Source organism: Piliocolobus tephrosceles, chromosome 14 (assembly GCF_002776525.5).
Source record: "Piliocolobus tephrosceles isolate RC106 chromosome 14, ASM277652v3, whole genome shotgun sequence".
Classification (NCBI taxonomy): domain Eukaryota; kingdom Metazoa; phylum Chordata; class Mammalia; order Primates; family Cercopithecidae; genus Piliocolobus; species Piliocolobus tephrosceles.
Window position 1 is genome coordinate 76,562,416 of NC_045447.1, and position 26,708 is coordinate 76,589,123.

Sequence of the window (26,708 nt, forward strand, 5' to 3'; positions counted from 1 at the left end):
ATTCAGAGAGAAAAAATGGTGGTTGCCAGTGGCTGGGGGAAGAAGGGATGGGGAGTTGTTATTAAATAACATATACAGTTTTCATTTTGAAGATGAAGAGCGTTCTGGAGGTTGCTTGCAGAACAATGTGGGTGTAACACTACAAACTTTGCTTAAAAATGGTTAGGCTGTTAAATTGTGTATTCTACCACAATTAAAAAAAAAAAAAAACTAATGAGATCTGTAAGCTTCCTCACATAGCAGAAGCTCAGGTAATAGTGATGACAGACTGATAATCAAACATTAGACAAATGCCTGGTCACTAAAAAAACAAAAAACTCCAATTGTTGTTTAAGCTCCTATACTGTATAATCCTATGCCAACACAAATTGCTTCAAAAGCTCTTCAGTTTGTGATTTACCCATTACTATAGAGCAGAGGTTGGTGTACATTTTTTTGTAAAAGGGCCAGATAGTAAATATTGCCAGCTTTTAAGACTAAGAGGCAAAATCAAGGATATTATGTAGGAACTTATATAGCAAGAGAAAAAGCAAATGTCCACAAATTTTTAAGAAATAAAAAACCTTACCTCCTCACATATTCCAAAAGAAAAAGAAATAAAAAATATAAAAATGATAATGGAGTAAAATTTTTTAGATCCACATCTAATTATGATAAAAATGGAATTCTTTATATGAGGATAACACATTTTGCTTACTTGGAGCTCAAAGTGTTTCCTTATCATCAAAACTGATTTACAAAGATTCATCTATTAATGTTGATCTGTACTATTTATTTTGTTCATGTAAAATAAATATGGCAAAGTACAGTCAAGGCCAATTTGGCCTTGTTCTACAAACTGTCTACCTCTCCAGTGGATACAAATGGTTAATCCTCCATCACGACAGAAAAAGAGTGAAAGTCTATCTCTGAAGTGCTATAGCACACAAACTTTCTTCAAAGGAACTGAAGAATAGCCAAGACTTAAAATGACATTTACCTTTATTAGATAAAGGCGACAAGAAGGCATCTTGCATTTGTGGTCCATGGGATGAAGCTGTGTCTATCTCATGATGGGTGGGGCCAATGTTGGTGAGCCAGCTCTGACTTCGCTGGATGTTGGAGATGCCAGCATCCATCTCAAGGTTTAAAAATGGGTCAGCTGATTGAGACTTTAACAGCTGCTCTCCCACTGCAGAGTGGGTCCGAAAACAAAAAACGGAGAAGAAATTCAAGATGCACGCACTGACATTTTCAGTTCAGCTCTCTTAGCTTCCCCCATGTGCCTACCCAATAAGAACAGTTTAAAGGCAATTACTGTCTTACACTGTATCAGCCACCCCAAAACTAGAGACGTGGGATTGTGTAACAGTGAACTGACCATACAATGCCACCTAACAGTTATATCATCGTATCTCTTACTGGAGCCTGGCAAAACTTTATTATGTTGATCTTCTAACTGATTTGCTTTGGCTCTTAAGATAACATGAAGTTTCTAAATGCCAAAGTTAAAAGTTTTGGTTTCAATATTCATAAATAATAATAATTAGAACAGTCTTCATAAAAAGACCTGAATCTAAAAACTTTAAACTTTTCTTTCACCAAAATATACACGTTTAGTTTGTCCTCTCCTACTTTAGAAGGTGGCCTTTACTGTTCCCTTCGAGTGAGTTCTGTCAGCTTATTTTGAGGTCCATGTCTGTCTGATTCCAGAACTCCTTCCCACAATAACATAAGCATGATAGCTTTTATATTCAGGCAGTTCTCAACTTCTTTATAATCCAAGAATGATTAGATTTTTGAATTAGACTTCAGCGTCACAAGACTTAGAGACATAGGTTCTACTTTATTTACATCCTTGGTCAAATAGTTGGTATTCCAACTCATGTACAAAAAGTTGACTTTTATCCACTCCTAAGTTTGGAATGAAAATAATTCCTTGAATATCAACTAACAGCAAAATGTGTAAATACATGGAGTAAAATACAATTCTCCTTGTACAAGTGACATGAAGTCTACATTACCAGTTCGGTATTTTCCATTTTTGAAAGGAGAACTGATAGAAGAGGCTGGGATGATTGGAAGTGGCCACAGGAAATCTTTATGGAGTCTCTTCAGGGCTATTACAAAGTTGTCTACCCGGGCAGCTCGGGTACGTTCCTTGCACAGCCAACTAATTAGTTCAAAGCCCAGCTGGGCTGCAAAGCAGCCAAGGTCCTTTAACCTCACATCTTCTAAGAGGCGCCGAGCATGTCTCCAGAGCATCATGTCAATATACATGTTCTCAGCACAGTCACTGTCTTTGCTCCATCTGTAAGTGGAAACACAAGAAAGCTACAGAATAATCTTTACTGGAGGATTTCACATACTTATTACGCAGAGGTACTGCTAAAGCTGACAAGGAGATAAGAGATCCAAGATCTAATTCTGATTGACAATGATGATAAAGTATCAGTGCTTCTCCTCCGTGTTACACCACAACCCTCGGAACACAGTAGGCTCTTTAAGACACATCTGTAGAATGAATACAGGGAACAGGAAAAGGGGGATGGAAGAATTCAGACTAGGAAGCAGGTGACAGGTGGGTGACGGAAAGAAAGGCAGCAAACCTATGCTGTATTTGAAAAACCCAATGAAAAGAGGGAAGGAGAGCACATCAAAGAAACTAAGGATAGAGAGGCAAAGTGAAATTGAATTTCTCAGTGTGAGTCATGCAGACATGAAAAGAAAACCAATTTTTTTTTTCTTAAACGACAGGTTTCACAATGTCACCCAGTCTGGAGTGCAGTGGTATGATCATAGCTCACTGCAACCTCAAACTCCTGGATTCAAGCTATCTTCCCCACCTCAGCCTCCCAAGTAGCTGGGACTACAGGTACAATTCATTTGGCTCCCCCATTGTTTAATAACTTCTCTAATCAACAGGTCACAGGAGAGTCAAATGCATTATCACTAAATTTTTATTTTTATTTTTTATCAAAAGGTATAATTAGAAGGACAGGTAAAATTATTGACTTTAAGAAGGCTTTTGGATTACCTACAGATTTATCTATCTTCCTTTTTACTTTGGTCCTCTATCATCAGAGGTAATTTAAAAGTCTGTTGCATTTTCAAATCAAAACCACAATGCGATGCCACCTTACTCCTGCAAGAATGACCATAATCAAAAAACAGTAGATGTTGGCATGGATGTGGCGATCAGGGAACACTTCTACACTGCTGGTGGGAATGTGACCAGTACAGCCGCTGTGGAAAACAGGGTGGAGATTCCTTAAAGAACTAAAAGTAGAACTACCATTTGATCCAGCAATCCCACTACTGGGGATCTACCCAGAGGAAAAGGCGGCATTATTCAAAAAAGATACTTGCACATGCATGTTTACAGCAGCACAATTCACAACTGCAAAATTGTGGAACCAACCCAAATGCCCATCAATCAACGAGTGGATAAAGAAACTGTTGTACATACGTATATATGATGGAATACTACTCAGCCATAAAAAGGAACGAATTAACAGCATTTGCAATGACCTGATGAAACTGGAGAGTATTATTCTAAGTGAAGTAACTCAGGAATGGAAAACCAAACATTGTATGTTCTCACTGATATGTGGGAGCTAAACTATGAGGACACAAAGGCATAAGAATGATACAATGGACTTTGGGGACTTGTGGGAAAGGCTGGGAGTGGGGCGAGGGATAAAAGACAACAAATATGGTGCAGTGTATACTGTTCGGGTGATGGGTGCACCAAAATCTCACAAATCACCACTAAACAACTTACTAATGTAACCAAATACCACCTGGACCCCAGTAACTTACGGGAAAAACAAAAGTCTGTGGCATTTGGCCAGGTAGGGTGGCTCACGCTTGTAATTCCGGCCTTTTGGGAAGTAGAGGCAGGCAGATCCTTGAGGCCAGGAGCTCGAGACTAGCCTGGACAACATGGTGAAACCCCATCTCTACTAAAAATACGAACATTAGCCAGGTGTGGTAGCATATGCCTGTAATCCCAGCTATTCGGGTGGCTGAGGCAAGAGAATCCCTTGAACCTGTGAGGCGGAGGTTGCAGTGAGCTGATATGGTGCCACTGCATTCCAGCCTGGGTGACAGAGTGAGACTCTGTCTTAAACAAACAAAAGTTTGTTACATTCAGAACTGGTATATCAAGATCTATTCCAGAAAAAGGGGCAGAAACTATTCAAAGGGTACTGAAGTGAACTTGGGAGGAAGAAAAAAGGGAAGCATTCTGTGTGGTCTCTGCTTTTTGGGAATGGAAAAATAAACTGCAACTGGATTAAATAGTTGTTTCCATTAAGACCTGATTTTGTAAATGTCTTGAAATGCAGTGTGTCATGAATGCCCAAGAAGCAGTAATGGCTCTTTATTATTTACCTTTTTCCAGAGGGACCAGATGGCATGCTTAGTGTTTTCTGTAAACTGAATTTACTCGGAGGAACATTTTCAGCTGACTGGGATAAACTGATGCTTCGATTCCTGAAGAACTCAAATCCACCACTTGAACTGGGTTCCTAGGATTACACACAATATGCAGTACCATTAGAGAAAGATGCCACATGGGTGTATAGTCTAGAGATGTATAACTTTTCCAACTAACCTGAGCTGTGGGTGTGGATGGAGGTGTCTCAGATTCTCCAGAGCCAATGGCTTTAAGAAATCGAATCATGTGTCGACAGAGGTCCCACTTGCCTTGTTCTAGTGCTGTGTTGAATAGAAGGGTAGCATGTTGCCTACTTACTGCAGGGACTTCCATATTCTGTAAAAAACAACCAGGATAGCATTCTTTTTATATTACACAATTTGGGAAGATATGAGCAATTCTTTATCTCCAGCTTTCTAAACTCAAAGAATGTAGTCACACCACCACAGGGGGTTAGTTTAATAGCAAGATTAAAAAGTACCGTACAAGGAAAAGCGAGGCAAGTACTCTTCTGGTGCATGTAAACTATAATTTATTAAACTCCCACTACATGCCAGATACCGTACATATACTTTAATTCATTATTTCATTTATTTCTCCCAGTGACTCTGCAGATAGACATATCATTTGTATTTTACAAGTGAGGAAACTCAGTTAAGTAAATTGTTGAAGATCAGCAGAAAAGGAAGAGAAAAAAGGGAGGTTTGCCCGACTCCAAAAAAGGTCAGGTCTGTCACCTGTTGTAGAGTTTTCTGAAGGATGTAACTAAAATCTTTGCTTTGGGCAATAGCAAGTAGTAAGGTCCTGCTGCACATTCAGAATCCTCCATTTTTCTTTCACAAATTTAACCTGCCTATCTTGGTCTTCATGGAAAGGTGCCTAATAAACAACTTTAATTGTAGTTATTATCTGTCAATCCATAGCAACCTAGGAAGTCTGTTGCAGAAAAAATTACATTGTCAGGGAGATCAGTGAAGTTACAGGGAGTGACCCAGAACCAAAAAAACAGCTGCATTTATTTTGATTCTGTTTTTAAAACCCTATGTATTTTTCTTTAGGGCTAGCCATGGACTTCAAGGCCACCCGGCCTCTGCCTCTGAGTGTCTCTTCTGGTTTCAGTCCGTTGTCGTGAAGCAAAGAAGCTGACGGGAAATCTGCTTCAGGCAGAGATTCAAACTAGGTTTATGGTTAGTTTCTTATATCAATGAAAACAACTTTGCAGTAACTGGAAAGAATCTTTAAGTGTAGCCTATCAAATAACCGACTGTCAAGCCCTTTTGTCAAATACCTAATGAAATAAATTGTCAAGAGTTGCAAAGAAGCCATTATTTTGAGAAAACCTGTGTGCTCTGAGGGTCTTTGCTGTGGCAGGCCTGAGCCTTCTCGGCGTGCTTTGGGGAGACTAGCTCAAGGTGCTCTGTTATGACTATGCTCTAAGTAAGTGTCCCCTCAGCAACCCACACTAAAAGGAAACAAATCTACTGTTGTGGGAAACTCAAACTCACTAATATCCCAAATAATACTTTCTTTGCTATGTTTCTTATGTAATATTTCAATAATCTTATGTAGTATTTCTTACATGTTCTTATTATATGTATTCTAATACATATATTAAATTTCTTCAATATATTAAATTTTCAAAATACTACTCTGAACTCATTACTCTGCTTAGGCTTATTTATGCACAAACAGGAAAAAATATCTCTGCAATGTTACTTTATGACATTCAAAGGAATCTGAATTCTTCCAAATTAAAGATATACACAGAAGATCTGACTATGAATTCCTTAAACACAATCATGGTGCCAAAACAGGACATTTCTATTTTTCTAAGTTTAAGCTCATTAATTCTTGCCCCTTTATAAGAACAGAATTGTTACCTGTAAGATAATAAGGTAAGAGGCAGCTGTGTCCAAATCCTGAGCCATCAAACATTCCTCAAACAAGTCCTTAGGGTTTCCAACAGCTGCAAAAAGGTAATTCCACAGGGCATATTCAGTCTTCCTGGCACAATGGACAACTGTCTGCAGGAAGAGGGGGAACTCGGTGATAAATTTTGCCACAGTGGGAAGCAGAGGGTCGGGAATGGGCTCCCGTGAGGTAGCTTCTTCTTCCAGTACTTCATGGAGCATGAGCTCCAGCACATGAGGGAAGTAAGGTAATGTGGCACAGGACTGGGCCAAGAGCAAGGCTTGCTCCCCAAGGTTTCTGACCAGAAGTTGTCGTAGAATGTGGTGGAGGTAGATCTGAGAGGTTCTCTCCACAACACAGAAAGGGAAGAGCACCTCCAGCTGTTCTCTAGCATTGTTCCGAGTATACAAAGAATCATATAGCAAAGTGTCATTGACAGCACCAAGGACTAAAGCATCTTCAAACAGAACAGCTAGCGGGTAAATGTTGATGTGGAAAGGCAGCATGATCCGCTGGGACAAGAAGGAATGGGGCTTGCGGTGATCCCTAGGAAAGAGAGGGAGCCAAACTTTCATCCCTGCACCACCACAGCTCAGCCAGAGGGCCTCCAGAAGGTGACGTTTCTGTTTATTTGCTCGACACGTTGTCCAGACACTTTCAACAGACTGGGCTAGTACAACAGGAGGACAGAATGGCAGCTGGAGAAGGAGAGACAAGAATCAAGTTGTTTTCCTATTACATTTGCAGGTTCTTAAGTTCCTAGGTACTAGTGTACTAAGTCTTTCAAATGATAGTATAATATCTTTTTGGGAAAAGCAAGGGGATCTATTTAGAGTTAATAGAAGTATCCTAGCCTCTTAAAGTATATACACTTAAATCTAAAAACAAAACACCCCATGAACTTCACCAGTCTATCCCTATATATTTTTTTTTGAGACGGAGTCTCGCTCCGTTGCCCAGGCTGGAGCTCAGTGGCGCGATCTCGGCTCACTGCAAGCTCCGCCTCCTGGGTTCACAGCATTCTCCTGCCTCAGCCTCCCGAGTACAGGACTACAGGCGCCTGCCACCTCACCTGGCTAATTTTTTGTATTTTTAGTAGAGATGGGGTTTCACCGTATTAGCCAGGATGGTCTGGATCTCCTGACCTCGTGATCTGCCTGCCTCGGCCTCCCAAAGAGCTGGGATGACAGGCATGAGGCACCGCGCCCGGCCTCTATCCCTTTTTTTTCCCCATTAGAATTCGCAATGAATGATGCCTAAGCAGTAACATATGGAGTATGGAACGTTTCATGATCATTTTGGGACCTTATCCTCCAGTCAGTCAGTCTTATACCCAGAGGCTTAAGACTAATTTTATGGACTTACAATTTCTCATTTCCAAATCATAAAATACTCTTCTCCTAAATTCTTTAATTCCTTCATCCTTATCTCATACCTTCTTAATGTTTGAAAAGAAATGACTTGCACTTTACTCACAAGTTTCCTTTGGTTAGGGTTACTGTCCTTCTCCCGGATCTGTGGGCCTGACCTGTCCCTCTGCATCATGATGAGCTGTCCTGCCAGGTTTAACATAATGCTCTCTGCACCACGGGCCTGAAATTTAAGAAAAAGCAGCTAAATTCATACTTCTGTATCAGTATGCTTTCCGCATCTACCCCCAATCCATAAGGTTTATAGATGAAACAACACAATGTTTATTGAGGTTGTACTATGTATAGCCATTCTGCTAGGCTCTGTGGGAATACAAGGAGCTTTCTGGCTAGGATGGTACAAAGCCTAACACATAATGCAATTAATGAACAACACCAGTGACATAAGATTGAGGGCAGAGTTGAATTATCCTGAAAAAACTAAGAGAACTTTAGAAGTTTATCAAAATGAGAGATCACTTCAGTGATCTAGCTGCAATAACTACAGGAAATTTAAAAGGATGCAGTAGAATCTGACAGATGAGGAAGACATACACAAGTGGGAGAGTAAGGGTTGGTAGAAGTGTGCAATGAAAACGAAGACAGGGAACTACCGGGAAAGTGAGAACAGTCTGGCTAGACTAGGGACATTATGAGAACAAAGCTGGATGGTAACAGACCTTCAAGGAGGATTTAGAAAGCCAGATAAAAGAGCAGCAGGAAAGAAGCCACTACTTATGGCTCTTGATTAAGACAGTTATTTAAAAAATCATAGTTAATCAGGATAGGTTACTCAGGAGAGGCAGATTTCATGGGTGTTGACTTCAGAAATAAGGAAATAGTCTGCCTTTTTATTATGAAAAATTTCAGTCAAACCTCAGAGAGCCTAGTATAATGATTTCCTATTGAGCCCTATCACCCAACTTAAACCATTATGCACATTAAATTTTGAGCAGCCCTGTTTTAAAAGGAATCTCAGGTATCAAGTCATTTCCACCTGTAAAGAGGAAGGAAAATTTTGGTTAAAAAAAATAGAACTTACTGCTATCCTAGACATGAAAGGTAGAAAAAGAGAAGAACCATAGACGATTTCCAGGTTAGCGGAGGTGCTAGAGAAGTTGAAGTTATTATCACTGATAGAAGGTAGGAAGAGAAATTAGGGAAGGGAAAACAAAAGAGTTTCTCTTTTTCTTTTTGGCTCATTTAATTTGAAAAAAACAAAGAAACAAAAACCTTAAGACTTCCAGGTAAAAATGTGAGCGATGACTAAATCAGAGATGACTGTACCAGCGTCAGAAGCTTAAAGGTGAGGCTGGGCCAGGCTGGGCGCAGTGGCTCACGCCTGTAATCCCAGCACTTTGGGAGGCCAAGGCGGGTGGATCACGAGGTCAGGAGTTTGAGACCAGCCTGGCCAACATGGTGAAACCCCGTCTCTACTAAAAATACAAAATAAGCCAGGCATGGTGGCAGGCGCCTGTAATCCCAGCTACTCGGAAGGCTGAGGCAGAAGAATCACTTGAACCCGGGAGGCGGAGGTTGCAGTGAGCCAAGATCGCGCCACTGCGCTCTAGCCTGGGTGACAAAGCAAGACTCCATCTCAAAAAAAAAAAAAAAAAAAATAGGTGAAGCTGGTAAACAAAGGAGACAGATGTGTTTCTCAGGCACAATAGCCAGGGAAAAAAGAGCAGCGGGCCATCACCTGAGCTTTTGGAAAACAAAAGAGAAATAGGGAAGCACAATGCTATATATGCTATATAAACAGAAGGAAAGAATTTCAGGGAGGAAAGAATGACTATTCAAAACTTGTGGGATTGTGTCCCAGTCTTTGCTGTATGCTGGCTGGATTAATGTAAGCTGCCAGTATCATTTAGGGTTCATCAAGAAAACAACAGCCACCCTATATATTCTAGTTGCAAAATACTTGGCTATACAAACTACTCTTGCTTACTGCTTTCAGATTCTACAGGGGATTGTGTATAAAGAAATGACTAAATAAAAAAATTGGGTATCTATCCAGAAAGTAATTTGGAGGTATGAGAAGCGAACATGGAATTTAGGTGTGTGGGAACTAGAAAAGTCACCTAGATAACAGTAAAATGTAGCTAGATAGCAGAGGAAAAAAAAAAGACACAAACACCTGCAGCAAAACAGCATGACTGGGGATTGGCATACACTAAAACACTTCAAAAGACCTTAAAGGCATTTACTGTAATTCACCGCAATATGGGTAATATTTATAATGACTACCTTAAGTTTTAAGATGGTAGATTTCACATTTCATACTAATTCATTACAAAAGTACACTTCTCTTTTCTTCAGTGAGTGGGTATTATCAGTATCCGATCTTAGCATTCAACATTTTCTGATAATGTTAAAGATGACTGCAACAGCACTCTCAGGCAACTTTAATAAAGCTTTCAGAAAAAAGCAAGGGCTACCTGTATGCTCAAAATCCTAAATTTGAAGGAACCCCAAACTCCATCTCTTACCCTAAAAAAATCCCTGGCAGTTGATTATCCATGAGAATTTCAGTAGCCAGGAGCTCACTCTCATGGAGAGACTATGTTGCTGTTGAAGATTTTTCACTGTTACTGCTATTTTTTTTTTTAAACTTTAGTATTAAATCAAAACTTACTTTGCTCTAGCATTCTTTGTTTTCCCTCTATGGTAATCAGTCAATTTTAACTTCTAGCCAAATTAAGCACCTTCTCTTTGTGAAAGGTCCTCTCTAAATATGGTATTCAGTACTACTGATGCCACTGGTTGCCTACTCTATCTGGGATATATGAGTCCTTTGTTAAATATGAAAACTTTAAATATGATTAAAAGTAGGGAGAATTCACAATTATCAAGATTTTGCCTATGTGCTCCATCCATCCCTTATTTTTTTTTTCAGTTTTGTCAGAGTATTTTTCAAGTAAGATATGCTACCCATTTTACTTCTATATGTTTAATATGCATTCCTAAAATATATGGGCATCTGCTTACATAGCCACAATGCTAGTATCACATCCAATAAAATTTACAATTATTCCCTGCTTTCTCTCCCCATTAGTATTTAAATATCCCTAATTGTTTCAACAGTGTCTTTTCATAGCTTGTTTAAGGTACAAATGAGCTTACTGACTTGGTTCTGTAGGGTAGTGATTATCACATTTGCCTCACAAATGAGTTTTATCCACTGCATTTGGTTTTTATGGCTTCAAAATCTTATTTAATCTAGAAGATGCGCTTCTTTTTCCCCCACGTTAGTGACTTGTAGCTGTCCAACAGAATGTCTCGTATTCTGCTTCCTTGTGGTAGGGAAGATGACTCTGTACACTTGATTTGATTCGGGTTCAAGATTTTTGGCAATAATTCTTGTGAACTTCATGCTATATCACCTCAAGAAGCATACCACACCTGGTTTTCCCATTTTTAGTGATGCTAAGATTGATTAGTTCCTCAGGACTGCAAAATGATTTTTAAATTGTCACAGCTGTTTTCACACCTTTTATCTAAACTTCTATAAAACAGTATATTCCCTTATCAACTAGGACTAACTGGTTACCATTAAATATGCTTTGTAGAGGAAATAGGAACTATATTTTAAAGGGGAAAACCAATTTTACCTAGAGAAGGGAGACTAAGACCGAGCACGGTCACTCACGCCTATAATCCCAGCACTTTGGGAGGCCGAGGTAAGCGGATCATGAGGTCAAGAGATTGAGACCATCCTGGCCAACATGGTGAATCCCTGTCTCTACTAAATATACAAAAATTAGCTGGGCGTGGTGGCGCACACCTGTAGTCCCAGCTACTCGGGAGGCTGAGGCAGGAGAATCACTTGAATGTGGGAGGCAGAGGTTGCAGTGAGCTGAGATTGCGCCACTGCACTCCAGCCTGGCGACAGAGTGAGACTCTGTCTCAAAAAAAGAAAAGGAAAAAAGGAAAAAAAGGAAAAAAAAAAAAAAAAAAAAGGGAGACCAAGATGGTTAAGGGGTCTAGAACAAGCATCACATGAAATAGTTGGAGGTATGTCACATGAAATAGTTGGAGATATGGAAGTATTTAGCATGCAGATAAGAAGACAGAGAGGTTTGAGGAGAGAAGGAGAAGCCAAGGAATGATAACTGTCTGCAAATATTTTAGGGGTCATCATGTGGACGAGGGAGTAGCTTTTACAATGTCTTGTTACAAAGAATAGAGAACTGGGATAAAATGTAACAAAATCGATTTTAGATTCATATAAGTAATATTACATTCCTCATAACTGGATAGTCTACTGCACTGTTTTCTAATTATTTTATGGAGTGTTGAGGTTTGACAGAAGTGCCTCGATAGGAAGTAAAAGACAGACTGGGCAGACAGGGATGACAAATAAATCTACATAGAATTTTCCTCTGACAATAAGTTCCCAGTTGACACAAAGTTTACAAACCACTGAAATAGGAAGTTATGCAACGTGGGTCCTGGTCACCCTACTGCCCTGTTACTTTACCCAGAAACTATGGGATTATACTTTCTCTTTCCTCATAATTAACTAATTATAAAGCCCCTGCTATTCTATACTCAATTCTACTTCTTTCCATATCCTTTTTCACTGCCCAAGTTCAGACTATGAACACCACTGACCTAGATCATTACAATGACCTCCCAGTTGCTCTCCCTACAGTAGTTTTGTCTTACTAAAGGTTAGATCTAATAATATCTACCTTAAAACACTTTAGACTTAAAGTCTAAAATTATCAATATTATCTACAAGACTTATATCCTCTTTCAATTTCCATGTCCCAGTCACTGTAAAATTCTTCCAATTCCCTGAGTGTGTCATGTTCTCTCTTGTCTATGGGCCTCTGCACTACCGTTCCTTCCACCTGAAAATCCATCCCCTTTTAACTTAAACTCTACTTATTCTTCTGGTTTTAATTTAAATGATACAGAAATCTCTGATTATTCAGATTATAATAGGTTTTTGTTATATGCTCTCACAGTAATGTATACTACTTTTTGGTACACATAACAGGAACAATTCATTATGTAATTATTTATTTAATGCCTGAGCAGAAAGCATGTCTTTTTAATTTGCCACTGCAACCCAGCATCCTCATATAAGGTACATTTTAGACACTTAGTATTTATTTGCTGAACAAATAGTGCCTAATATGGACTCGAATACCAAAAACTGAGACGTAAACTCCAAAGAGCTTTGACAATGGAATGGTACCTGCTGTGGCATTTTCAAGGTGATTCCATTCTCTGTACTCACTGATGTCAGAGTGACAGATACTACCAGGAAAGGATGAGGAATGTAGCGTGACATGGAAACCTCCTGAAGAACCTGAATACCAGCAGTAGTATTTGGACTGTAAAAACAAAAGAAACCCACATACCTCAACAACAATGCTAACAAGATTTTCTTTCTTTTCCACTAGTAATAGTATTAGACTTCATGCTTATGGAAGACTCAGATGTCTTCTACCTATCATCTTCTGCCCATATATCCTTCGATCAGGAAGTTGGCAAGGTTGAGGGGAACCAGGGAACATACATGGGGATAAGAGAGAAAGAAAGGGAGTAACAAATAGGAGGGAAGACGAAAACTAGGGAAGAAGCTATAAGAATACAAATATTTAAGTGGAAAAAACTAGCTGATTGAGAAAGAATGACGGTTCAATCACTGAGGCTAGTGAGATGTCTTAATTTTTATCTTGCATTACTCCTCAATCACTGTGCTGTTTCAGTAAATACATACTTCAATTAACCTCTGAGAACAAAAAGAGAACTCAAGAGGTGTGGTCTAAATATGTTGCAAGTAGACCAGATGCCAACACAAATATAAGGCAACATGCAGCAGCAACAACACTGATTTTTTTTCTGCCCCAGACTATAGCCATCTAGCTCAGTGGAAATGTAAGTCAGTTTGCTAAGAACATGCTTCCTACCGTCTTAAAGTTGTGGAACTCCTTCAAATTCCCACCAAGTATCGGGAGCACTAGGAGAGTCAGTAACCATTTATTTTCAAGGTTGTGAAAAAAATTTAGTATCTGAGGGTTTAACCTCATCCCAAACTAGATTTTTTTTTCAAATGACTCCAGGAAGATAAGCTAAAGAAGTTAGTGTAGGATATTTCTTTTTTCTTAGCTATTATATCAGTATCACTAATTAAAACTTGCTTTTTTTACTTCTAACAAAAACGAGATTGAATATAAAAGTGGAATAACTGTTTTGAGAAAATAAAAACTACAAAAGAAAAACATGATAAATAGGAGCAAAAAGTGACTTCTCTTATGCCAGATACTTACCCATCAGATTTTCTTTCAATACTGTAAAGGCATATTGAACAGTCTGCTCTAAATACTATTACCATGTCCTGGAAGACACTAAGCAGTAATGTTTCTGCTTGTGCTTTGGTGACATGAGCAAAGGCATTGTCCAGATTTGATGTTCGCAAGTATACTCTAAGCTGAAGAAAACAAAAATAAAGAAAATTATATAAACAAGATAACTACTAGGGATGACCAAATACTTTAAACATGCTGTTTTTATCTTCTGACTTTTTTTTTTTTTTTTTTTTTTAGTAACAGGAGTTAAAAGAACTATCTAAGCTTTAACAATAAATGGATTATGCTTATATATTTTTGCAGACTAGGCTCATTCTATGAATAAGCAAAGAATGAAGTGATCAAAACTGAATGTACTATTATAAAATATTCCTGTTAGACCTTATTTAATTAACTAATTAATTAATTAATTAAAGGCAGGGTCACACTCTGTTGCCCAGGCTGGAGTGCAGTGGCATGATCTCAGCTCACTGCACCTTCCGCCTTCTGGGTTCAAGCAATTCTGCCACCTCAGCCTCCCAAGTAGTTGGGATTACAGGGGTGTGCCACCACGCCCGGCTAATTTTTGCATTTTCAGTAGAGACGGGGTTTCACAATGTTGGCCAGGCTGGTCTTGAACTCCTGACCTCAGGTGATCCACCCTCCTCAGCCTCCCAAAGTGCTTGGATTACAGGCATGAGCCACTGCACCTGGCCTAGACCTGCAGATTTAGACCTGATACATCATGAGACCAGCAGTTTCTCGAAACAAACAAAAAACCAGATACAGTAGTCTCCCTTATCCATGGTTTTGCTCGCCACAGTTTCAGTTATCTACAGTCAACCATGGTCTGAAAATAGGTGAGTACAGTATACTAAGATATTCTGAGAGACCACATTCATATAACTTTTATTACAATATACTGTCATAATTGTTTTATTATTAGTCATTATTAATCTCTTACAAATTAAACTTTATCATAGGTATGTATGTATGGGAAAAAAGGTAGTGCTATATAGGGTTCAGTACTATTAACAGTTTCAGGCATCCAGTGATGGTCTTGGAATGTATTCCCCATAGTTAATGAGGGGTTACTGTAAATCAGTAACTAAATAAATCTATCTCTGAGGATAGCTGTTCTTATATCATGAAATTTTTTGCTTTTAACTCTTTATTTTCAAACTCCATAGAGAATGTCTGACAGCTAAAATCTTTAGAAAAGGTTATCTTAGAAGTCTCAGTTGTCACTTAAAATTTTTTTAAAGTAGTAACCTGAAAAGAAAATCCCACTAGCTAAAAGAAGCTACATTTTTTATTAAAAGATAAAATGTTTTGTTCAGTTTTCAATAGACTATTTTCTATATAAAATTAAACCATGCTTAATAGCTTTCAAATATAAAAATCTGTTATTTCTGAGAGAAAAAACGTACCTCTTCTTGACGGTCATTTATGTTATAACATGCAAGGACCATAAAATCATTCCACCAGGCTAAGCCACCTGTCACGATCATATTTTGCTCCTTAAAATAAAAATTTTAAAAAAAATTTACCTTATGCTACCAGAAATTGTAACAAAGTAATATATTTATAAAAATTCTTACCCAGACAAAGCTTAAATTATTATTTTTTGAGACACTCTCACTCTGTCACCCATGCTGGCATGCAGTGGCTCAATCTCAGCTCCCTGCAACCTCTGCCTCCTGGGTTCAAGCAATTCTCATGTCTCAGCCGCATCCTAAGTAGCTGGGATTACAAGCATGCACCAACACACCTAGCTAATTTTTGTATATTTTGTAGGGACGGGGTTTCACCATGTTGGCCAGGCTAGTCTCGGACTCCTGGCCTCAAGTGATCCGCCCGCTTCAGCCTCCCAAAGTGCTGGGATTACAGGCGTGAGCCACCACGCCCAGCCAAAGATCAAATTATTCTGTTCTACTCTCCCTCTCCAGTGATAACTCTAGAGCCTTTATTAATAATGATCCATATCCTGTTTATAAAAATAAATATTTCTTTAACAAGGCAAATATACCATTAAAAATAACTGGGTGCTATATAGCATCATCATTCCAGCACCCAATAGGGCTTGGTATAAATTCTGGCTTAATCACTTATCAGATGAGTAACTGAATCCTAGTTTTGTGTGTGTGTGTGTGTTTACATTGAAAGATGAGTAACAGTAGTGCCTTCATTGAGTTGCTATGCAGATGAGTAAGGTAACATATATGAAAGTGCCTTAAAATGCCTAACACACAATAGGCACTTAACAGGTATTGATTTCCTTCTCTTCCAACTGCATGCATGTATGTACATACATATACACATACACACACACACACACACACGCTCACTATCCCATATGCATCACATACAGAACAGGCAGGGAATGATCTCAAATTCTGTGGAAATCTATTCTGATCACATTAGATAAACTCAAGCTGGAATGTAAGAATAAATCCTTAGGCTAAAGAATTATAGTTACCGATCTTAACAAGAATTAAAAATAAACCAACTATTTCAACACAAGATCCTTTATCAAATAGCAAGTATTTTATCAGAATCAAATCTTAGACATATTCAATATCACTTTTTAATATCTGATTTTCCTTATTTTTAATAAGTAACCAGAATTACTTAGTGATAAACTTTATAGCTATTTCATATTGTAGTTCTCTTACACTTTGAGAAATAGGTTTTTAATCTCAAAAAAGACTAACCTGGGTAATGTTTCCAAAAAGTTTCCATTTTTTGGTGAGTAAAGAGTAATGTGCAAAACCAAACTTGCCAACCACAGCAATATTCTGTCCAAGCTTATCAATAGCTGAAAACTGTTTGAAAAAAAAAAAAATAAGAACTTTTCCTTGTAAACCTATATACTTTATTAGGCATAAAGAGCTTAGTATTGTGTCAGGCAAATAGACTATTAATAAATGTTTGCTAATTAAATATTTTAAAATCCAAATATTCAGTTACAGCTGACAAAATTATAGATGTTAATATACTAGCAATGTTACAATAGATCAAGTGTTTTATTTTTCTCAATACACCCACTGAAGGGCTCTTCCCAGAATGCCTCTTGCAGCAAATGCTAGCCAACAAAAGTTAACACCAACAATGTAACAACTCACCCGTATAGGCCAATTGCTCTCTAGATAGGTGCTGGAAATCTATAGAAAATAACACATCAGTTTGGTAAAACTTATGAAATATATTTAAACTTAAAGCATTAAGTTATCACAATATGAGATTCATCTTCCTGAACAATGTTTAAGGTGCCCCCCCCCAGTTGGTAGCAGAGCACTTGGAATTCACCATTTGTATATGAATCAGTGTTTTATATCTTATGTTTGTTATTTCATGTTTCTAGGCACCAGACTTTCCTCTCCCTGCCCCTTACCCTTTACGATGTTTCTGTTTGTTTTAAATATTGAATTCAATACGGACTGACAAGAGATTTTCAGAGAAGGCACCCATGAGGGCAGCTATGAATTGTGCAGATGAACAGTTTGGGTTTGCTGATATAAACCATTCCAAAACAACCTAATCTAATACAATTACAGCCTCAGAAAAAGTTCTGGTTTTTAATGGAAATATTTTTATTACTTTTACACTTTTCTGATTAAAAAAGCAATGCTCAGGCGAGGTGCGGCTGCTCACGCTGTAATCCCAGCACTTTGGGAGGCCGAGGCAGGTGGATCACCTGAGGTCAGGAGTTTGTGACCAGCCTGACCAACATGGCAAAATCCCATCTCTACTAAAAATACAAAACTAACCGTGCATGGTGGCGCATGCCTGTAATCCCAACTACATGGGAGACTAAGGCAGGAGAATCGCTTGAACTCGGGAGGCAGAGGTCACAGTCAGTGAGCCAAGATCGTGCCACTGCACTTCAGCCTGGGCAACAAGAGTGAAACTCTGTCTCAAAAAAAAAAAAAAAAAGCTTATAAAATTATACAATATAAAAATTGACAAAATGAAGTTCTCTGTTTAGGGACAACCACTGGTAGCTTTTATTCTATCTTTAAACATGTATATATATATACATGAAAGAGTGTATGTAAGCTATTATTTTTCTATTGGGGTATTTGACTTATCTACAAGAACTTTTAATATATTACAAATATTAACTCTATCTGCAAGAAAAGGGGTTAATTTTTCCACGTTGTTTGTCTTACATCTTTGAACATGGTGTCTTTGTATCATCCTAACACCACCTTTCAATTTAAATAATTGATACGGGATATCAATGTACATTAAGTAAATTTTTGTTTTAATGAGACTGATCTCTCTAGCCTGCTGATGAGTTTTCATGAGCACATGCTGGAGCAGGGCGAGAATTAACAGAACCGAACAAAAAAAGTCTTCTGTTCTTGGAGTAAGAAAAGTTTCAATTTGTTCAAATTTATTTTCATTTTACTCTAAGAAGAGTTGTCACATATTTAAAAACTAAATGCCAAATTAAAAAGTGAAGTAAACTGCAATCAAACCCAGTAAGATTGTTTGTGTAATGTGAAGACAGAATAAAAATTAAGTAAAAGCAATATGCTCTAAACATCTGTATTAACCTTGAAAAAATTTGATAGAACTATTTGTTATACTTCACTTAATCAAGTGCTTTACTTACTACTTATTATTTGTTATACTTTACTTATTAAGTTGACTTGAGTCAACTTAAAATCCAACTAAATCAATAGCTTAATAAATTAATAAAATTCACCATGGGCCAGGTGCAGTGGCTCACACCTGTAATCCCAGCACTTTGGTAGGCTGAGGCGGGCAGATTGCTTGAGGTTAGGAGTTCGAGACCAGCCCGGCCAGCATGGTGAAACCTTGTCTCTACTAAAAATACAAAAATTAGCCGGGCATGATGGCAGGTGCCTGTAATCCCAGCTACTCGGGAAGCTGAGGTAGGAGAATCACTTGAACCCGGGAGGCGGAGGTTGCAGTGAGCCGAGATTGCGCAATTGCACTCCAGCCTGGGCAACAAAGTGAGATTCTGTCTCCCTGCACCCCCCCACCCCCCAAAAAATCACTATGATGGGTAAAATTAGTTCCGAATAATGGTACACTTAAGGTAATGATTGGGTGGTGAAATAAAAGTTGAAAGCATTTTCAACTGTTTTCAGCAGTCACTCACAGCAGGAGGATATACCTGAGTACAACTGTGCCAATCACCCATGGCATTAAAAGGAATCCTCACCTCCCTCAAACCTTGGTATTTCATGAGTACTTATGAAACGTGTGGGTGGGTAATGGAGGAGCTGGGATCTTACTGCAAAAGTGGATTCTAACACAAAGAGTTTCTAATAATGGGAACCAAAGTTAAATCTTATTAAATGATCACATTATGATCAGTATCTATAAGAGAAAACAATTTATTCTGTAAAAATCTATGAAGTGCCACAAATGATTTATTTTAAAAACTTAAGGTGCTAAGTTTAGAACGAAGCTTTATTTTTCATGCAGTTTTCTGTCTAAAGATACTATGCGTTTTCTCCAGTAGGTCAACTTTATTGATCTATGTGTCATCTGAACTCTGAGCTCTACCTCTAATACTGAGAACAGGAAACGGCAGAAGTAAGGAAGAGGCAGCTAATCCGTGAGGAAAAAAAAAACAGGTCATGAAAGCACACTCAGGGCACTAAGGTCATGCCACATCATTGGAAAACTGAGTGCTAAGGTACAGAAACTCTACCCTTATCTTAGAATGTTTCAGTTTCTCTTAAAGAAACTGAATCCGCCCTTATTTGTTACTATGATTTCTAAATTTTAAAGTAACTGCTAAAACTCTGTCTCCTGCCTAGATTAGTTTTGTCTATAACTAGTGAGACTGTGGGAGCCATCCTCCTAGCGGATTTGTTCTGTGCCAAATACCTGGTACACTTGATACATACTGTAGGAAGACAGCAAATAATTTATGAATGAAATAGCCTTTAAATACTCTCTGTTGGAAATCCCTAACTTAGTGCCTGATACCCTGTAGGTGCTCCCACATTCTGTGAAGCTTATTCTTTCTAAATAGCCAAGCTAACCATCAAACTAACACCCTCAGAACACTGGATAATAGATTTATGTACCTTTCAGAAGTAAATGTTTGTATCATACAAAATACTGACCATTAAAATAAATGGCAGACTTAGAAGGAACATGGCCTAAAACTAGAAGGTTTTGTAAAATTTTGGTAGTTTGTGCCCCGTATGTCAACAAATGACTTTCAAAAGTTTTAAAATTTCTAAGTAAGAAAAAACTTTTTAAAAAGCACCTTGGCTGGTGCTTGCTAGTGCTTGCTTTGGCTGGGTGCAGTGACTCATGCCTGTAATCCCAGCACTTTGAGAGGCCAAGGCAGGTGGATCACAAGGTCAGGAGTTCGAGACCAGCCTGGCCAACATGGTGAAACCCCGTCTCTACTAAAAATACAAAAATTAGCTGGGCGTGGTGGCAGGTGCCTGTAATCCCAGCTACTCGGGAGGCTGAGACAGCAGAATCGCTTGAACCCTGGAGGCAGAGGTTGCAGTGAGCTAAGATTGCGCCACTGCACTCCAGCCTGGGCAACAAAGAACAAACTCGATCTCAAAAAAAAAAGCACCGCCTTTACTGCCAGCTACCAATCCTGCTTCTGACAAGTATGTATTTGTTTTGTTTTAGTTAAAGAAAAATCATAAGTAACATAGAATTTTCCAGTCTGGAAGCTAAGGAGTATAAGGTAGCAGGTTTAAACAAACAAACAAACAAACTAGTACTCTAAATGAGAAACAGAACAGGCAGCAGAATTAGTTGGAGTTCATCTAAGCTACACAAGAAGCATACAAAGAATAAATCATGCAAACAAAATCAACTTTGACAGAGGATGTGGTCACTTATCTTAGAAAAAAGGATAATATTGTAGGGTAAATTAAAGCAGGTAACTATGTTTCTTCAGGGAGTCATGAGAAATGGCTAAAAAGCCTAGAACGTAAAGGTTTAGCATTAGACAGACACTGTATACTGCCCTATACACCACCACCATAACTGCACTGAATCACGTAGCTGGAGTGCCAGCAAAATATAGGGCAACTCCAGTACAAACTGCCAAACAGGCAAATTCTAAGTTTTAGCTCAAGGTCAGTAGTGTATTATGTGATTTAATACTCAGCACCTCGGTTTTAAAATACATTAGATTGTTACTTTAACATAGAGTCAGGATAAAGATAAGTCTGCCACTACTCTGCTGGGTGAACTGGACAAGTCATATAACTTCCCTGATCCTCAGTTACCACATGTATCAAATCCAGTTGGACTTTATGATCTCTAAGGTCCTTCCAGCTTGAAAAATTCTATGAGCTCATTATAATTGTTTTGGCAGTACAAAACAATTAATGTGGCATTATTTATGTTATTTTTAAGGAAACTGATACACTAGGTAAACTCAAGTTTTAAAAGTTCATCTGTCTAAATATTTTTAGCTGTCAAAAGAATAGAATAACAGTAGAATCTTGCTGTTACCCGAAGTCCTAAAATCAGTGTTAAAATGTTTCTCTTATATGGGATACTTCATAGATGCTTAAGAATCACAGAATCACTGAGTTTTTGAGCTGGAAGGAAATTCAATTTTTGTTATTGCCTGATCGATTTTTTAGTTCCAGACCTACCTTCTTTGATCCTCTGCTCTACTTGGCTCTCTGGTAACACAGACCTGGCTAGGCAGAACTGGCATTGATGCTAGGTCAGTGTAGAATGAATAGTTCAAAGTATGGGGAAATGAAAATAGCAGAGAAATGGCTATAGGAGAGAAGGGAGCAGTGGAAAATTTTAGTCAAGGAAGTAGCTAATGCAGTTTTATTTAAAAATTGTTACTAATTATAAAATGGTATGTACATTGTTTGATTCTATGAATTTATTAATGTAAGTTAAGTACATTTTCTTTTAGTGTATACCACATGTCAATGTAGGAGATAATCCTTCAACCTTTCACATGACCATTTTTTTGTCCCTCATTATCTTCACTCAAAGTCAACTGAAAATAACATGGGAGCTGAAGTAGGCTAGTAGGGTAAACATACTGAGTCAAAGTAAGGCAAAGAATTATGGAAATAGAAACTGACTGAAAGAAACTAAGAGTGGGCTTTGATGTACCTAAAATATTTTGCTATCAAAAGGGAAAAGAAAATACTCAAGACACTGAAATTATGTATGCAAGTTTCTTTTAAGAAACTTCAACTTACTGGTTTCCCCAAAATAATTTTACTTGGTATCAAAATTCAGAATTGATTTCTATGTTAAATGTCAGTTTATCAGAATTACTGTAAGACACTGTTAATTTAACAGTGATATCAGAATGAATAAATAATTCGGAATGAGATTAGCTAATAAAATTATTAACAATAAAGCTCTCTACTGATCACAAGTCTGCAATTAGGGTCCAAAGTCACGTGATTAACCTCAACATGGCCCCATTAGGACTGTAAGATCAGCTGCACAGAGTACTAGTTGATGTTCCACTTTCTGTGAGATTATTACACTTTGTTTTGCCTGTGCAAATCCGTAGAGCTACATTTATACAAAAAAGAGGCTGAAAGTAAAATAAATAGTTCTCAATGAGAAGGCAAAACAAACTTCTAGTTCTTGACATTATTAATGGACTTGAAGCAGGTGGGGATACACTCTACGCCAAATGGAAAGAAAGGAGGGAGAAGACAAGAGGACAAGAACACAGAAAAGCAGAAGAGGGACATGACAAAATGGTTAAAAGGATTCTCAGTTGCCTGAAGTTAAAAGATGAAATATTTAATAATCTGTTCCAGGTGATATCCTACCAAAGAATAAGTCTCTTGTAATCAGTAATTAAAGATTTACCTGTACAACATGCCAATGCCGATGTCCAAGTAAAGTGCTTAATCCCTGAGACTCTAAACCTCCATCTGCAAATGGGCTCTTTTCTCGACTGGGCTTATGCTCAGAGTGTGTTGAAGAACTCCTAGGATTCTGGGTTTGTGAAGCCTCTCCACAGTTCAAGTACAAGCGGTCCTCGCCCTGAAGCAACACCTGCTCTTGGTTACTCTAAATGAGGGAAAGAGGAACAAAAGGGCAAAGGAAGAAAGCAAATAAAAACAACTCAATATTATGTAGGAGAAAACTAAAACTAAATAGATTCAGTTTTTATTATAGGAAATGTACATATATCTCGATGTTGATTTTCTTCACAGAGGACAAAGACTATACAATAATCTCATGCACTGTTATAACTAGAAAGAATAGTGATCTTACTGACTGAGTTTTCAACTAGAAAGTCAGTGTTCTCAAAGGTGAGTAGACTCATTAACTATTCAAATCAGACAAAGCAGCACCTACCCTCATCGCCTTTCCATTTTAGTCCAAATGCTGGTTTGACATAAAACTCAAGGGTGCTTTTAAATTATTATTTGGGATGGGGAAGGGGAGGGAGAAATATTCTCTTCTTTTCTGGGGATCCTTAACCTTCAAGTGGAATAATGGATCTGAGATTCAGGCTATTTTCACATTCTTTCTGGATGTGTTGTAAATTTTAATTAGAAATTTGTTGTACCAAATATCCATTAAAAAGCCACTGATGGTAGGTATTAAGATATGCATTTCTAACACGTAACAGACACCATTACTGTATATTAGCAATATATAATAATATTAGTATACACTATTTCAGGCAGAAATACAAGAGGCAGTGTTTGGGGCGGTGTTTCTAAAAGTAAGTCCTCAGACATACTTTCTTCAAGCTGTTTCTTAAAAAGTCACAGTTAAATAAGCATAGGGAACACTGTTTTTTATATACCACCTCCTGGATTTTCATGATGCAAATTAGCATATTTAAGACTCTGGAGTCCTAAAATAAATAAATCTCTACAATTTTGTTTTACCTTTATTTGACACTTATCTGGAAACAAAACTTTTAAAAAATCCTATGGAAGTGCTACTAATATCTCTCATAAGTAGTGCCTGGAGGAACACACTTTGGGAAATGCTATTCAGATAAAGACTAAATTACTCAAATTATTTAAATAAATATATAAACATTGCTTTCTGTCAAATTGCTTATGATCCTTTTGAAAAAATAAGACCAAAGAAAGACAACCCATTGAGAAATAAAATTTTGGTATAAATTTAATATAAATTAAAAAGAAACACAAGAATCATAGAAAAGAAGATAATATGCCAATTTTAGAAGTATACACCATACATATGTCATAAAGAAGGGTCTGAACTTCTAACATAAAAGACACTAAAAAATCACAGCTTTAAATATACTTACCATACAAGGGTTTACAGTGAGTACACTCTTAATAAACTGAAATAACAGGATGCTGGGCTGTTTAACTACACTCCTGAGGTCAGACTCAATTTCAGTGTTTTGAGAGCCAAATCCGCTGATTACCCATAGGTGATAGCCTTCTGCACCCCAGCTCTTATAGAGAAGAGGGAGAAAAAAAGTCAGAGCAATAAAAGGCTTTTGTATCCCTTTCTAGTTTCAATTATTCAAATTCTGAAATAGCCAATGATAGCATTATTAATGACTTTTGAAGGCTGGAGAAACTGTGATAACACAGATAAGAATCACATCTTCAGTTCCCTGTTAACTAACTCCAGAGGAAACCACCATCACTGCTCTCTATCTACAGAAGTGGAAACATTACCTATCATTCTTAATGCCAGTTTCAGGATCTTAATCCTAAAAATACCTACTGTGCTCTGTAACTTCTCCATTGCTTTAATTTAGCTGCCTCTCAAATACAAAGAAATTCCTTACAGAAGACACCCCAGGTTACCTAGTAGAAGCCTGGCAAAGAAGCCCCTACAACAGATGCAGTTTTGTATGGAGCAAAAAACACTGGATTGGAAGCTGTGACACTAGAGTTTTCATTATAGCTTGGCTTTTTGTATATATTACCTTGGCCAAGCTGTCTGGTTTCTCAGGATATAAGTTTCTTCCTCTGTAAAATGAGAAGTTTCAAATAAATTCTTCCAGAACCATTCAGTTTTAATATTCTGTAACTAGACTCCATGAGAGTATTTTTAAAGATTAGTGATTCTCAATCTTCAAGCCAAGAAAATGGTAAAGGGGCAGGGGTAGCCAATGAATTGTTGCAAAATTTCAAAAGTTTAATAGAACTTTTATGTTTTCCTATGATAAAGCTGCATAAGTTTTAACTAAAATGCTTAGACTCTTAGTTTGTGGCTGAAATATCAACTTAGTGAGACAGACAACACTGGTTGTTGCATGCCATTCAGAAGGCTGACTGGCATTTATAAAAATGTGTGGCTAAAAACTTATTTTAAACTATGGAGGTGGGCAAAGACATCAGAAGGGGTCCTCGGTGGTGAAAGGTTGGGAACCACTATTTTAGGCAACCATGGTGGTTTTAATTCTACAAGAAACTCAAGATCAGAAAAATGTCTTCCTCTGTTGAGCAAGAGAGAAGGGAAGTGACAAGTCTCATAGTCACTAATTTAAAAAGGATGGTACGCAGAGGGGCTACAGCAAGAAAAACTTGTTATGTAAAGACAGGGGTTATATCTCTTTGTTTTCTACAGAAACTCTAGGTAAAAAATAAAAATACAAGTTGAGCCTCACTAATCCAAAAATCTGAAATGCTCCAATAGCTGAAACTTTTTGAGGGCTGATATGACACCACAGTAAAAAATTCCACACCTGACTTCATGTGATGAGCTACAGTCAAAATTTTGTTTTTTGCACAAAATTAAAAATATATTACATTACCTTCACTCTATGTGCGTAAGGTATACATAAAACATAAGTAAATTCTGTGTTCAGACTTGAGTCCCATCCCCAAAATGTATCTGCAAATATTCCAAAATCCAAAAAGTTCCAAAATTTGAAACACTTCTGGTTCCAAGCACTTTGGTTAAGGGATATTCAACCTGTATTGTTTACAACAGTGACTACAATTCTCTTTACATACATCTATGTAAAGTTTTAAAAATATGCTCAATGCACTATATACATATATATAGATATAGATATCCTCAAGTAATGCACAAGTGCATATCCTCCAGGAAAAATGCCCAATGAGCATTTCACCTCATGTTAAAAGCAAGCAGGCCATGAGAAGACACATACAAAAAAGGCCTCATCTGAACAGTCATTATCATCATAGAGATGACAAGGGTTTGCTGGCCGCATCTAAACAAAACACAAATACTGAAAACCAGGCAGCCTTCCAATTAAAAAAAAGACAACTTTCATCAAGCAAGAACTGTATAAAGAGGAGTCTGCTGAGACCAAAATAGTTTTGTGATTTTGTCAGATCAACATGAGTGAAAAAAGGGCCAGCCTGGGCAACATGGCAAGACCCCATCTCTACTAAAAATCAAAAAAATTAACCAGGTGTGGATAGTGGCGTGCCTGTAGTCTCAGCTACTTGGAAGCTTGAGGCAGGAGGATCGCTTAGAGAGGCTGCAGTGAGCTATGATCTGCTACTGCTCTCCAGCCTGGGTGACAGCACAAGACCCTGTCTCAAAAAATTAAATAAATAAAAATGACCAAAAAAAGGGAAGAAAAATCCAAGTTTTTTAAAATACCATGCCAGTTTTTTATAGAAAGTACTTACCATAGAGTTGATCTTAAGGGGATCTTTTTTGGTGCCATCAGACCTATAACTAAAACAGAACAGAAACCAAATATAATACAGCCTTCCAATT

The 26,708-nt window shown here is 37.8% G+C and overlaps 2 protein-coding genes across 4 annotated transcripts in view; one reads left to right on the top strand and one right to left on the bottom strand.

The window, feature by feature from the left end:
* Nucleotides 1-6,183, top strand: part of ERMP1 (endoplasmic reticulum metallopeptidase 1) — a 78,772-nt gene extending 72,589 nt beyond the window's left edge. For both annotated transcript variants that reach the window (XR_002731811.2, XR_002731810.2), the window contains one exon: nt 5,479-6,183. The gene's annotated coding sequence lies outside the window, so the exon portion shown is untranslated. The remainder of the gene's footprint in view (nt 1-5,478) is intronic.
* RIC1 (RIC1 homolog, RAB6A GEF complex partner 1) overlaps nt 1-26,708 on the bottom strand; it is a 158,526-nt gene that overhangs the window by 5,285 nt on the left and 126,533 nt on the right. For both annotated transcript variants that reach the window (XM_023213163.2, XM_023213164.1), the window contains exons 10-23: nt 26,618-26,666; nt 24,301-24,453; nt 22,872-23,075; nt 17,168-17,206; nt 16,757-16,867; nt 15,473-15,562; nt 14,025-14,185; nt 12,947-13,085; nt 7,808-7,924; nt 6,301-7,029; nt 4,598-4,756; nt 4,375-4,511; nt 2,004-2,290; nt 980-1,171 (exon numbers count right to left, since the gene is read on the bottom strand). In XM_023213163.2, coding sequence (XP_023068931.1) covers nt 980-1,171; nt 2,004-2,290; nt 4,375-4,511; nt 4,598-4,756; nt 6,301-7,029; nt 7,808-7,924; nt 12,947-13,085; nt 14,025-14,185; nt 15,473-15,562; nt 16,757-16,867; nt 17,168-17,206; nt 22,872-23,075; nt 24,301-24,453; nt 26,618-26,666 — 2,567 coding nt within the window. The remainder of the gene's footprint in view (nt 1-979; nt 1,172-2,003; nt 2,291-4,374; nt 4,512-4,597; nt 4,757-6,300; nt 7,030-7,807; nt 7,925-12,946; nt 13,086-14,024; nt 14,186-15,472; nt 15,563-16,756; nt 16,868-17,167; nt 17,207-22,871; nt 23,076-24,300; nt 24,454-26,617; nt 26,667-26,708) is intronic.